Genomic DNA, 13,305 nt, shown 5'->3' on the forward strand with positions numbered 1-13,305 from the left:
ATCAGGTGTTCAAGCAAGCAAGATTAGGACACAGGTACAAATCTGATTGGCTCAGGGCTCGAGGCATTCTGGGAGCTGTTAGAGTTAAGCATTCCTAGTGGTTAGAGTTCTTGACCAACTGGGCCCTAATAAGCTTGTCCTGGGTTTGCTCACAGGGCCTGCTTATCTCAGGTTCACGTGGTAAAGTGGGGTTTGTGTGGTAAAGTGGGGCCTGACTTCAAAGTCTGGCACTTCATTTCCCCCTTTTCTCTTTGGTACCTTGGGAGCCAATCATGGCTCCATTCTGCCCATTTCAATGGCTTGCATGTCTAGGGGATGATATAGAGATAAGGCACAGGCCAATAGGGCCCAAAGTAGTAACCTAAAACAACTCTGGTCCCTTGGTTTTAAAGGGGGACTGATGGGTGAAGATCATCCATCTTCTGTAGCTTCTTCAGGCTGACTGAGGGACGTTGACCTTACCTAGCCAGGAACCTATACTTTACCAAGGGACTGCAGGATCAGATGTCCATTAGGAGGTTTACTCCAAACTGGAAATTATACTCGTATTCCTGAGCAAGCCCAAAACTACCAATGCCTTCTTGCTTGCATGGGACTTTACAGGACTCCTGCTAGTTGCTAAAATAAGGGGGTCACCCCACTTTGGAGGGAGCTGCCAAAATAACATCAACATTAGCCAGGGTAGCAAGGAAAGAAGGCAAAAAGAAAATTATAACAATATTCAGTCTAACTCTCTTTTCTTGAGGCGAAGGCAAAGCGGCTGAGTCGGTTGCTTGGAGACCTTCCATGTTCCACCACAGTAGTCGTCGTCCAGGGCAAAGGGGTCAGCTAGCCTGGTGTGGGAGCAATGGACCCAAGTGCCTATGCCGTCTACCTTGAGGGCAGTGGGAGTAGTCAGTAGCACTACGTAGGGTCCCTTCCACCGTGGTTCTAAGGATTTGGGGTTATGCCTCCGGATGAACACCAGTCCCCTGGTCTGAATGGGGGGTAGGGACAGAAGCAGAATCATATAATGCCTTAAGTTGGGGCCACATATTCTTGTGCATGAGCTGCAAATAATCAGGAGATAGATATTCTTACCCTGATTTGAACATTACACAACACATAGGGGCATAAAACATAAAATAGTATTCTATACATTTTCATGTTGATTAAAGTGCTTTTAAGTTTTACTTTTTTAATGCATTTATTTATTATTATCTTTAAGTAGTTGAACAAAGGACTTTCAATTCATCTTATCAGTTTGTGGGTATAATGCATCTTGGTCAATAACACCCCTTTCATCATTCTCCCCAAATTTCTCCCAACCCCACCCATCCTTCAATTTACCTGGCTCCATTTACATTGAATATTATGACGGCATTAGCACAACCTCCTTCTCTTCCATATACCCTTTAATGGACAATAGAGCGAGAAAATACTTATCTCTATGTGTATCTAGATAGATATACACAATATATTTTTTCTCATCCACAAGGAAGAATGATATTATATCCATTGCAGGGAAATGAATGGACCTGGAAAAAATTATGTTAAGTGAAGTAAGTCAGGCTCAGAGATACAATATATGGAAGTTAGATCTCAAGGATGGATAGACAGATAGATAGATAGACAGACAGACAGATAGATGGATGTAAACATATACTGGGCTATATACACAAACATAATAACTAAAATATGGTATGTGCAGAGGAGGAGTCCCAAGCTGTAGCTGCTTTGAACAATTGATTTACAGTGTAACAAAATAAAATTTTCTTAATTTAAAATTTTTTTTAAAAAACCACTACTACACCCCCCTAAAAATAAACACCCTCTGCCTCTGAGGATTATCCATTGTGAGACCGGTACATAGTACATGCACACTGGTCACCACTGTTCCTTGTCCTGGGACACAGCACTTTGGGAAGCCATACTTCTCTCTGTGACTTGGCTGTGGGAACCCATTGGGGATTCTCTGAATCTTTCTTCAGCCTAAGAGCAAGATACTCCCATCCTGTCTGGCACTGTCCTCTTTGAACCCAGAATTCTGGCTCCCAGTCTCAGATTAGAGGTTTAGGGCCTCTGAGAAGCACCTCCAGTCTAGTTTAAAATGTGCACTGAAGAGATTTAGAGTGACCAGTTATTTCTACTTTGGTTCAATTCTTATCACAGATCAAGAATTATTTAGTTATTATTACTTCAGCTCATAATTTGATCGTGCTTCAGTTAAGAAGTGCTATAAACAGTAATGAACACAAAGGTTCTGGACACCAGTACACTACACCCTTTGTGGCTGAGAAGGGAGGAGGAGCTTGGGGTCCTGTGGAAACAGCCTCTGGCCCCTCTACTTTCACCTACTTCCTCATAGGTCCAGGTGGTGCCGATTGACAGCTCAGCTCAGTGCACTGTGAGCAGAGTGCTTGCTGCCTGTCCCTCCCAGGAGGGGAAGGTAGATGAGAGCATATGTCCACAGTGGGGTCAGTTGCAAAGAGGCCTACTTTGGGGCAGGGCTTCTAGATCTTCACTGGAGGCGGAGGAGGTGGTAACATGGTCTAAGTTTGTCAGAGGTTAGCAATCTGCACATGCACATTCTGTGGTGCATAAATCACACATATAAAATGATTGTATGTACAAATTAATTATAAATAAAATCACCTGCACCAAGAGCTTTACAAACTATGAAACAGTGGGAAAAGGCAAGGTTATGATTTGTGATTGGTCCAGTCATGGAAGCCTGTGGAAGTTCTCAGACATAGGGCTTTATTGAAGCTGGAACTAAAGAACTGACAGCACCCCCAAGTCCAAGACCCAGCTCAGAACCAGAGGTTCAGGTTACAAAGTTCAGCAGGAAGAGAAAATTTAACTCCCTGCTCTGATGAGGAGGCAGTGCACACAAAAGCTTATTTCTGTTGTTTGTTTGGTTTTGCCAGTCCTGGGGCTTGGACTCAGGGCCTGAGCACTGTCCCTGGCTCTATTTTATTTTTCTTTCAAAGCTACCTCTTGAGCAACAGTGCCACTTCGGGCTTTTTCTATTTATGTGGTGCAGAGGAATCGAACCCAGGGCTTCATGCATGCAAGACAAGCAATCTACTGCTAAGCCACATTCCCAGCCCACTAAAGTTTATTTCTAGGACTGTTGTTTACTCTCCATTGTAGCAAGGTAACAGGATGTCTGAGGAAGTCCTCATTATTCTGTCCTTGAGCCATCTCTCCATCTGTATCCCGCACTCTGATGAAGTTTCCCAGAACGGAAACCTAGCCCTACTTTTACTGCTGCATTTATTCTCATGGCCTTTAATTCAATCTTAGCTCACTGGCTATGTTCTAGAAATCTCTTGGATCTCACTGAGAGATTCCTCCAGGCAGCCCTTGTTCACTGCAATTTCCTAAATGCATTATGGCTTTTTTGCTGCAAACCCAAAAACTGGAACTTCTAAAACGTTATAAGAACGGGTTAGTTCTAGTGATGCAGATCTGCCAACAAGTACGGAAGAGCCTATCCTTCAATGCCTGGGACTTGTCAGGAGCCTTGACCTAGAAAGGGAAAGTGAAGGAGGTGGGAGATTCTCTATAGAACAGAAGCTTCTGCAAAATCAGGGAAGATGGTTTGGTCTGAAGGAAATGGACCAGTGCTGTACCTTTCTACCCCTTCTTATCTGTGTTCTCACTGCTCCTCCCTTGTGCACTTTGGCAAGCAGCTTCTGTGCTGTAGTCTTCTGCTAATGATTAACACGTACTGTTTGTCGAGCATTGTTCCTGGAATGATGTAACTCTAACAACCCTATGCATCTGGCATTGTCACTCTCCTCATTGCACAGGTGGAAAAATCTAAGGCATAGAAAATGGAAATCACTTGTCTCAGCCCAGGGCTGGACTTGAAGTCATGCCCTCTGGCTCTCAAGGCTATGGGCTTGGCCTCTGAGGCAGAGCATGAGGGGACACACAAGCTTAACTTCTCTCAAATTATATGACTCGATTATGGCCATTGAGATACAAGAGTGACAGGTGTGCTCCCTAGGGCATATTGCACAATCCTCTAGAATCTTTCTCGTTACTTTTCAGATGACTATATGCAGAACACTTACTTGAGAATTCAAGAAGTCCCAAGAGACCATGGGGCATGAAATAGAAAGGTCCTGTTCTTTTCCTTATTCTTGGAGGGGAGATGCAGACATCTGCCCAACCAAGATCAGCCTTAGAGTTTAAGTAATCGAGAAATAAATATCTGTTATATGATTTTTCCACCTGATTCTAATTTATTCATAATGATGAGTTATACTAGGTAAAATATTTGTGTCTACACCCTTACAGTGTGTCTAATTTCTAGTTGAAGACACTTTAACTTTTCATTGATTATTTTCTTTTTCATTATCTTTAAGTAGTTTTACAAAGGAGTTGTCACTTAACAAAGCAGTTTATGAATAAAATATATCTTGATCACTTGATCCATGTCACCCCATTCAGCATTCTCACCCAAGCCTCCTCTACCAAACCCTTCCCTCACTCTTCTTCATTCCATAGGATATACATTCGCTTCTTGACTGCATTCTCCCCTTCATCTATATGTCATTTCAGCAAAAGATAACTTAATATTTTTAAAAGTGTGATAGTAACTTTACACTCTCTTTAACCAACCAATTAAGGATAATAACGTCAGTAATGTGACAAGTTAACATCATGTACTTCCTGACAAGACATGGAGAGAAAAAGCTTATCAAGTTTGCAGTGTTCTTGCCAAAAAAGTATAACCAAAATCCTATCATAAGAATATCAGACAAGCTGAAATAAGAGACTTTCTACAAAATTCATTTGCCAATAGTCAAAGATAGATAGATTCCAGACTCTTCCAGATTGAAAGGGATTGGGTCAACATAGAAATTAGTTATTAAGGATTAGGTCCTGGATCAGAAAATGAGCATTAGGGAAATGTGATAGATTACAAGAGAAGTCTGTTATTTAACAATGGTTTTTCAATGTTCATTTCCTTGTTTCAGTCCTTGTATTATGGTGGTGTGTAATGTGAACATCAAGAGTAACTGGATGAAGAAAATTCTTGAACTCGATTATTTTAGTAACATTTTATAGGACTAAAAGTATTTCAAAATCAAAAGCTCAAATAAATGCATGAACAAGGTAATGAATTTCCACCAGATGGCCTTTATGATGGCTTTGCTCTTAATGGACATTATCGGTAATCCTGGGCCATAAAGATCCACACTTATTTATATCTTTAAATGTTTTTATTACAACAAACTAAAGTCCAACTTATCATTCACTTTCTTTGGTAAGTCTGAACCTATGTGTACTTTGGTCTGATGGTTTTCTTACTTCTTTTTTTTTTTTTTTTTTTTTGCCAGTCCTGGGCCTTGGACTCTGGGCCTGAGCACTGTTCCCTGGCTTCTTTTTGCTCAAGGCTAGCACTCTGCCAATTGAGCTGCAGTGCCACTTCTGGCCATTTTCTGTATATGTGGTGCAGGGGAATCAAACCGAGGGCTTCTTGTATACGAGGCAAGCGCTCTTGCCACTAGGCCACATCCCCAGTCCCCTGATGGTTTTCTTGTTATTGAGAATAGAGTAAATGGCTTTGTGTTTGGTTATAGGTTCTCTAAGGAAAGGGACTAAGGCTTCAGAGCCACATTTCATTCTTTGAAATGCTACAGGAAACCTCCTTAAGCCTTGGTCCTGCACCCAATTAGCTGCCTGAAGACCTGATCATATAGCTGTCTGAGCAGCTTAACCAATGAGAGTACTTGGGCCTTTAGCAGTCCCCCTGCATGCACCTTTCTGAGATGACATTCTTGTTTCTTCCATACTGTAGGCCTCACACACAGCCAGAACAATTGTTGAGGAACAGGATATCAGGAAAGAGTGTGATCTATGGTAGCTTTGATGCTGGCACTACAGTCAGTGTGGGGAATGGTGGAGCTCAGCTGGGGTGTTTCCTGCATGTGCTTGTGTGGAAGAGAGGATGGAGAACCTTAGGGATATAAGGTTGCAAGTGGGAAATGCTGGCAAAGTCAAAGGTCAGCTTCTCAGAAGCAAGAGGGATGCCTTTGTCCCTCCTGCAGCGATTGAGTCCAAAAGTAAACATGCACATGCTGCCAAAACAAGGCCTCATGATGTCCAGAGATGGGAGTGCTACCCCATAGTTCACACCAAGTGCAGCCCCGAATGCATCAGAACAGATTTGGCCAGTGAGTAAACCAACACTTTAATAAAAGACAAATAGTTTATCTGTTGCCTTCCACCCCACTGAGCAATAAACCAGGAGAACCAGAACAAATAGGCAGTGGCGTCCCACAGGTACTGGGCACAGGGCAGAGGTCCCAGACTTCAGAGCAGCAGAAGAAGCAGAAAGAGACTGGCAAAAGACAGGAGAGCCATGGAGACAGTGAGGCCTGGGCTGGAGCTGGTGGGCTTGGGGGTGGGGCTGATAGCGGCTTCTGTACATTCAACCTTTAAGAAGAAGACATCTCCAACAGTCTGGTTTTCAGCAGCCAGGAACTGACAGGTAGAGTTACTGATGTTGGAACACCCTTTCACCAAAAGCATAGAGTGAGTTCCTGTGAATGCAAAAGAGACAATCAGGATATCATGCAGCCCTGAGCCCTGTCACACATCTCCTGGTGCTGCCTGCCTCTTGGTTCCCATCCGCTACATGGCAGCTAAAACACCTCCAAGAGCTGGTCTGTTCCTGAAGGAAGGAGTCTAGCACCCGCGATGTGTAATAAAAGAAGAAGATCCACAGAGGTCAGAAGCTAGATCCCTTTTTCCATGTATCTTGAAGGAAACAGACTGCAAGGGGTGGGCTGCAAAGCCATGTGCAAAAGTGAGGATCAGAGGGCTGGGGATATGGCCTAGTGGCAAGAGTGCCTGCCTCATATACATGAGGCCCTGGGTTCGATTCCCCAGCACCACATATACAGAAAATGGCCAGAAGTGGCGCTGTGGCTCAAGTGGCAGAGTGCTAGCCTTGAGCAAAAAGAAGCCAGGGACAGTGCTCAGGCCCAGAGTCCAAGCCCCAGGACTGGCAAAAAAAAAAAAAAAAAAAAAAGTGAGGATCAGAGCTAGAGTGGACTCAATCTCCTTATGTTTCTACATAGCTTCTAGTTTAAAAAAAAAAAAAAGCTAAGGACAAGCTCAAAAGTCTGCTTTCTGCATCCAGTCCAAGTCAACACCCTGGCTCCCCATTCTTCCCTGTCATTCCTCCAGATCTGATGTTCCCTTCCCTGAGTTGTCCTTGAAAGAAAAGAAAAGCAGACAGATGTCTTGATCATAAATCAGAATTCTGCTCTGAGACTGAAGTCCTAGCAAAAGACCTAAGACATGTGCAGAGAAGCTGTGATTATAACTGCAGCTCACTTTAATTAAGCAGTTACACTGTGCCCTTAATGAGCTGTCACCTGCAACTCAGAGAGCCCTAGAAGACAAGCAGCTCTCAAAACATAAGGTACAGAGCTGCAATTTGAACTCAAGGCTTATTCTTAGCTTTTTCTGAAATGAAATGGAAACAAAAATCCTAACAAATCCCACTTAAGGAAGTAGTTTATTGTTGTTCCATAGCTATCATCAGTGCAGTGCTAGGAGTTTAGGAACATATGTTGCCTGCCACATCTCCAGAGTAATTTTTTTTAAACTGATCTTGGAGCCGGGCACTGATGGTTCACACCTGAAATCCTAGCTACTCAGGAAGCTGAGATCCAAGGAGTGTGGCTTGAAGCCAGCCTGAACAGGAAAGCCATGAGACTCTTATCTCCAATTAACTACCAAAAAAGCTACAAGTGGAGGAGCTGTGGCTCAAATGGTAGAGTGCTAGCCTTGAAAAAAAAAAAAAAAAAGCTCAAGGACAGTGCCAACGCCTTGACTTCAAGCACTAGGACTGACACACAAAAAAGTGACCTTGGGCCAAAATAAACAACAAAAATATACACTTTTGGTGGCTATAAGCTTGACCTAGCAACAGTGAAACTCTATGTAAAAAGTAAAAACAAAAAAAATCCATCAGAAGATACCGAGAACAAGATGAGCAGAGAAAATCCTACCAATATTATTGTTGCCTTTGGACATAGCTTTAAAATTAAAAATAAAAAATATTAATGTTGACATCACAAAGATTTTAAAAGTAAAAAGAGCCTTTGCTGGGGTGTAGCTCAGTGATAGATCGTGAACTTAGCATGTGCAAAGTTCCTAGATTCATCTACCAGCACCAGAAAAAGAGTGTGTGTATGTGTGTGTGTGTGTGTGTGTGTGTGAGAGAGAGAGAGAGAGAGAGAGAGAGAGAGAGAGAGAGAGAGAGAGAGAAAACATGGCCTTAAACATATATTCCTAAGAAAAGGAAACCATTGTTAAAATGGTTACATAATGTACTGGATGATTTCAACTAGAAGACAGTTTGGAAAAGGAAAACTGTAGGGACAATTTAAAAAGTATTCATGGAAGGATAAATTATTGGAGCTCAGAGGACACTCTATAATGTTAACTGGTGTGTGTATGTGTCATTATATATTTGTCACACCTATTGAATGTACACCACTAAAGGTGAACTCTGATGCAAATGTGGACTTCAAGTAATAATGATGTGTTAATACAGGCTCATCTGTTATCACAACTGTTCTACTCTGCTACATGTGAGGGGAACAAGAGTACCTGGGGAAATGTTGTGCCTTTTAGTCAATCTTATTATGAATCTAAAACTTCTCTAAAACATGGAGGGTGATTTTTTTTTTAAGAAGTAAGAAGAAATTCAGTGGTTCTTGGCTCCATTGAAAACTCTGTGATTATGGTGAAGCTTTTGAAATTGTCATTTAACAAAAGCTGAAATCAACTTGTTCTTAATATTCTGAGCCATATTTGTCAGAGACTGGCTGGCCACCACTAGACTGCATTTCTCTGTCCCTTAGAGACAGAATGGCCAAGTCACTGGGTCCCAGCCAATGGCCTGTGGGAAGGAATCACACCTTCACCTTTAGATTTGCTTTTATAGGAAATGACAACCGAATTTTAATTCTAATTTCCCTCTCTCCGCAAGATGACCCAGGCTGCCATAAGCCTCTTGTGATAGGTAGAGATGAAAAATGTAGGTCTAAACTGAAATAAAAGTCACAACTCTCCACACTAATAAAAATGATAGCATCCTAGTAAAGAGGTGAATGTCAGGCATGTCACGGTGCACTGAAGTAATCATGGCTCATATAAACTGAGAAAGAGCGGGCTCAAGAGAAAGGCAGCCAGAAGAGAGAGCTCTAAATGAAGAAGGCAGAAATTGCAACCAAATCAAGGCTTCATTGTCAGCCTCTATCCCAATCCTAATCTTGATCCCTCTGTTTTCAACCCCCTCGGCCCTTCTGTGTTAACCTAGAACTTACAACTCAAGGCCTGAGTTTCCCAGTCAAGCCCCACAAAGGAACTAGAACTCTAAAACATACCATTGGTGATGTCTGCAGTTAGAGAGACACATCGCTCTTCTTTATTGCATTTCTGGGTTTTCTCAGTACAAGACGTTATGTTGTATCCGTAACAAGCAGGGCACTCTGTGTTTCTGGACGCATCTGGAGTGGCTGGGTAGAGTAAGAAGCATTACTCAAGATAGTATTGTATACAGAACATGGCACTGCCCCATGTGAGTAAAGATACTGCCAAAGAGATAATGAGAATAGAGCAATTGCATCCTTGGGAACCTCAGATCCAGCCTTTTATATAATGTAAAATAATATAATTGTGGATTATCTACATTTATATGATTATAGATTTAAAAGAAATGTGTATAATAAATATATATTTATGTATGTAATAGATATATATGTATTCACTCTTCTCATCAAGTAATTTCAAGTACACAACTATTATTACCATTAATGTGTGTTATTTTTAGTAAACTAATTAAGATTAGTGAATTTTCTTAGCTTTAATTTCTAAGATAGTCAAAACTGGTAGATAAAGCCCACATGAACAGAAGTTTTTTGGTATTCACACCATTTTTAAGGCTTGGTAGAGACCCTTGGATCATGAAGTTTAGGAGTAGCCTAAGCATCTACTGCCCTTTCCACACTACCTGTGGTACATACAAAACGTCTATCTCTACTAAGGAAGGGTAAAGCATGGGGCCAATACTAGTCTGTCTCCTTTGTTTCTCACATAATTGTAGGTCAGATATTCATGTTCTCCAGATATGCACTGAAATGCTGGACTTGAGATGACCTCCCAAGGACAAACAGCCCAGGTGATATGGGAAGGGCCCGGGCTTGGCAAACGTGGGACGGGAGCCCTAGGACCAGCACAAACCTGGATCATTGCTGGTATCATTGCAGTTCTTTCCTTGGCAGCACTGGCCTTCAAAACGGAAGAACTCCCCATCAGACACCTGGACAGTGAAAGCCACCAAGGTGTCATTGTGCCCAGTGCAGTTGCTGGCTGAGCAGGACATTTTCTGGTTGGACATGGTGGTGTTTCCTATACAAAACCAAGCATGGATGGTTAACCCCTGATGAGGAGAGGCTCCAGGGAGAGCTGCCTGAGTTCAGTGAAGTATCAGAGTCACTAAAAAAATTTCCTGCAAATGTAAAAGTCCTTCTCTGTCAGGTATTTCTTTCCCTTATCAGGAGATTATCCAAGATCTGGGTTAACTTCCGTCTAGACATAAGGCCAAGAAGAGAGAATGGAAATGGGTGGTTCAGGCTGACATAATACCTCTACATCTGGCAATGAGTCTAAACATCTCTAAAAATAATTTATAAGACCTGTGCCTGTGCACAGTGTGACATTCACAACACTAGCTGTTCCTTCTTAGAAACTGAATGTAGCCAAGCTCAGAAAGACAAACAGCAGGTGTTTTCTCTCATATTCAGAAGCGAGATCTAAAAATACCAGGACAAGAAATTACACAGGTCTCTAAGCATTCACAAACAGTGAAACCAAATGAAGATATTCTTAGGAGAGGAGCACAAAGGCCCAGTACCTACATGCACCCAATCATACAAAATAATATTTATCAAAATGAACTCCAGGAAATAAAAACATGAGGTTTTTTTCCCCTTTTTTTCTGGTTTTGTTTTCTTTCCTTTTTGTTCTGCATATTCATTTATATGTCTTTGGGAGTGTAAAGGTAGGCACATAAATGGAGGAACAAAGGATAAGCAAATGCAGCGCTGGACACTGTGTTGAAAATGAACTATACAACTTGTGGGTGGGGATGGGAGGGAAAAACTTGGAGAGAGTGAGGGAAGGGGTGACATTGTCCAAAAAGAAATGTACTCTTTACCTGGCTTATGTAACTGTGACCCCACTGTACATCACCTTTATAATAACAATAAAATATTAAAAATAAAAATAAGTACATGGTGAGAACTAGAAAAAAAGAAACTGAATGTAAATTTAGCCCAGCTTCTAGAACTGAGTTATGAAATATGATTAGACACTAGCAATCTGTGGCTAAATAGAGGTTAATTAAAATTAAATAAATGTGATGGTATGTGCTTGTAATCATTGCAGATGCTGGGTCAGGAGGATATCAAGTTCAAGACTAGCCTGGAAGTGGCGCAGCGGCTCAAGTGGTAGAGTGCTAGCCTTGAGAGCTCAGGGACAGTGCCCAGACCCAGAGTTCAAGCTCCATGACTGACAAAAAAAAAAAAAAAAAAAAAGACTAATGAGATCCTAGCTCAAAATAAAATTTAAGAGAACTGGGGATGAACTCCAGTAATGAGGTGTTTATTTAGCATTCCCTAGCATCACAAAAAAATAAAAATAAATAAAATTAATTAACTTTAAAGTCAACTTCCTTAATTATATAACATACATTCCAAATGCTTTGACAGAAAAGTACTGACACAGAAGGAAGTACTGTTGGGCAGCACTGATCCAGTTTACAGAAAGTACCAGGAACTGTAGCAGAACTTAACTGACATTACAAGGAAGCAATCAAGTTACATGCAGTGGCTCACACCTATCGTTAGCTAGTCAGGATGAAGAGGTTGGGAGGATGGAGGTTTGCCTGACCAGCTCAGGCAAAAGTTAGCGAGACACCTTCAAAACCAATTAAAATAAACTGGGTATGGTGTACACACCCATCATCCCAGCCACCCATCCAGGTCCTGCTCAGTGTGAGTCTCACTGGTGGGACGATTCACACAAATATCCATATGGCTTACCCAGAACAGAGCTGGTCAAAGAACGAATGCAGCTCTCAGAATTTTGTGGACACTCAGACTCACTGACGTTGACACAGGAGTTTGTTGCTGAATCACACTGGTTACAATTTAGGGATTCTGGGAGGCAAAATATCCAACATCAGTCAACATTCAGTAGACATTTACAGAGCATGCCTTGCACAAAGCTCCTTCTAGGAAAAGGGATGTAGGTAGGATGCTATCCCTGCCCTCCAGGAATCCCCAAATTTGATTTTGTGAGCTGAAGCCACACCCATCCATTTCTCCTACTGTTTACCATTCCCCAATGATAACACTCGACCTTGACCAACAATAGAATGGCTCTTCTGGGTTCATACCCTCTACTGACCACACTGACATGAGAAACCACGGGAGAGGTTGGAAAATCCAGGACAAATTCTGGTCCTTCTCACCAAATGGAGCCTTGTGGGCTTTTCTTACCTACAGCTGCAATGGCCAGTGCCATGATGACACCAGCAACAAGGATGCCTCTCATGGTGCCAAAGTTCATGTCTCCTGAGTCTGGGGCCACAGAGCTGCAACCTGCAGAGACACAAGGAAAGCAGCCCCAGGGGCTTGGCAAAAATCCTGTCATCAACAAGGTGTTTGCATCATACACAAAAAGCCAAGTACCCTCTCCACCTTTGTAGGAGAGAAAGTCAGAGCCTGGCACAGGGAGCACAGAGTTATGATTGATATTCCACTCTGTGCTTACACTAGGATCCTAAGTATTAACGCCTGCTGAGGCATCTTTACACAAATATGAAGAAAGCCCAACTGGGGGCATTTTCCTGTGGAGTCATTTCAGATGCAAAATAGGCAGGTGGATAAATTTTCAGTTCCATTTACTATGAAATCAGAGTCAGAATTTCATCACTGTGACAAAACACTTGACCTAGCCACCTCAAAATGACAAAAAATATATTATTTTGGCTCATGGTTTCAGAGGCTTCCGCCTAGCACTTGACCTCATCACTTTGGGCCTGTGGCTGCAGTGTATATTAGAGGGAGCACAGGTGAAGGAGTTCTGTTCACCTCATGGCAGCCAGAAGTGAAAAGGAAAGACTGTGTGGGTCAGGGTCCTGATATCTCCTTTAGTGTGGGTCTAATGTCTCCTTTAGGGGCCCATACCCAGGCAGCAAACTTCCTTCCACTAGGACCCACT

At 42.2% G+C, this 13,305-nt stretch overlaps 1 protein-coding gene across 1 annotated transcript; it reads right to left on the minus strand.

The window, feature by feature from the left end:
* Positions 1-6,229: 6,229 nt before the first annotated feature.
* Positions 6,230-13,065, minus strand: LOC125359737 (ly6/PLAUR domain-containing protein 8-like). The gene is made up of 5 exons (XM_048357623.1): positions 12,582-13,065; positions 12,123-12,239; positions 10,261-10,428; positions 9,405-9,536; positions 6,230-6,542 (listed from the first exon to the last, which is right to left on the minus strand). The coding sequence occupies exons 1-5, from the start codon at positions 12,733-12,735 to the stop codon at positions 6,313-6,315; spliced, it is 801 nt and encodes a 266-aa protein (XP_048213580.1). The 5' UTR covers positions 12,736-13,065; the 3' UTR covers positions 6,230-6,312.
* Between the last annotated feature and the right edge of the window lie 240 nt (positions 13,066-13,305).

This window comes from Perognathus longimembris, chromosome 11, assembly GCF_023159225.1.
Source record: "Perognathus longimembris pacificus isolate PPM17 chromosome 11, ASM2315922v1, whole genome shotgun sequence".
NCBI classification, from domain to species: Eukaryota; Metazoa; Chordata; class Mammalia; order Rodentia; family Heteromyidae; genus Perognathus; species Perognathus longimembris.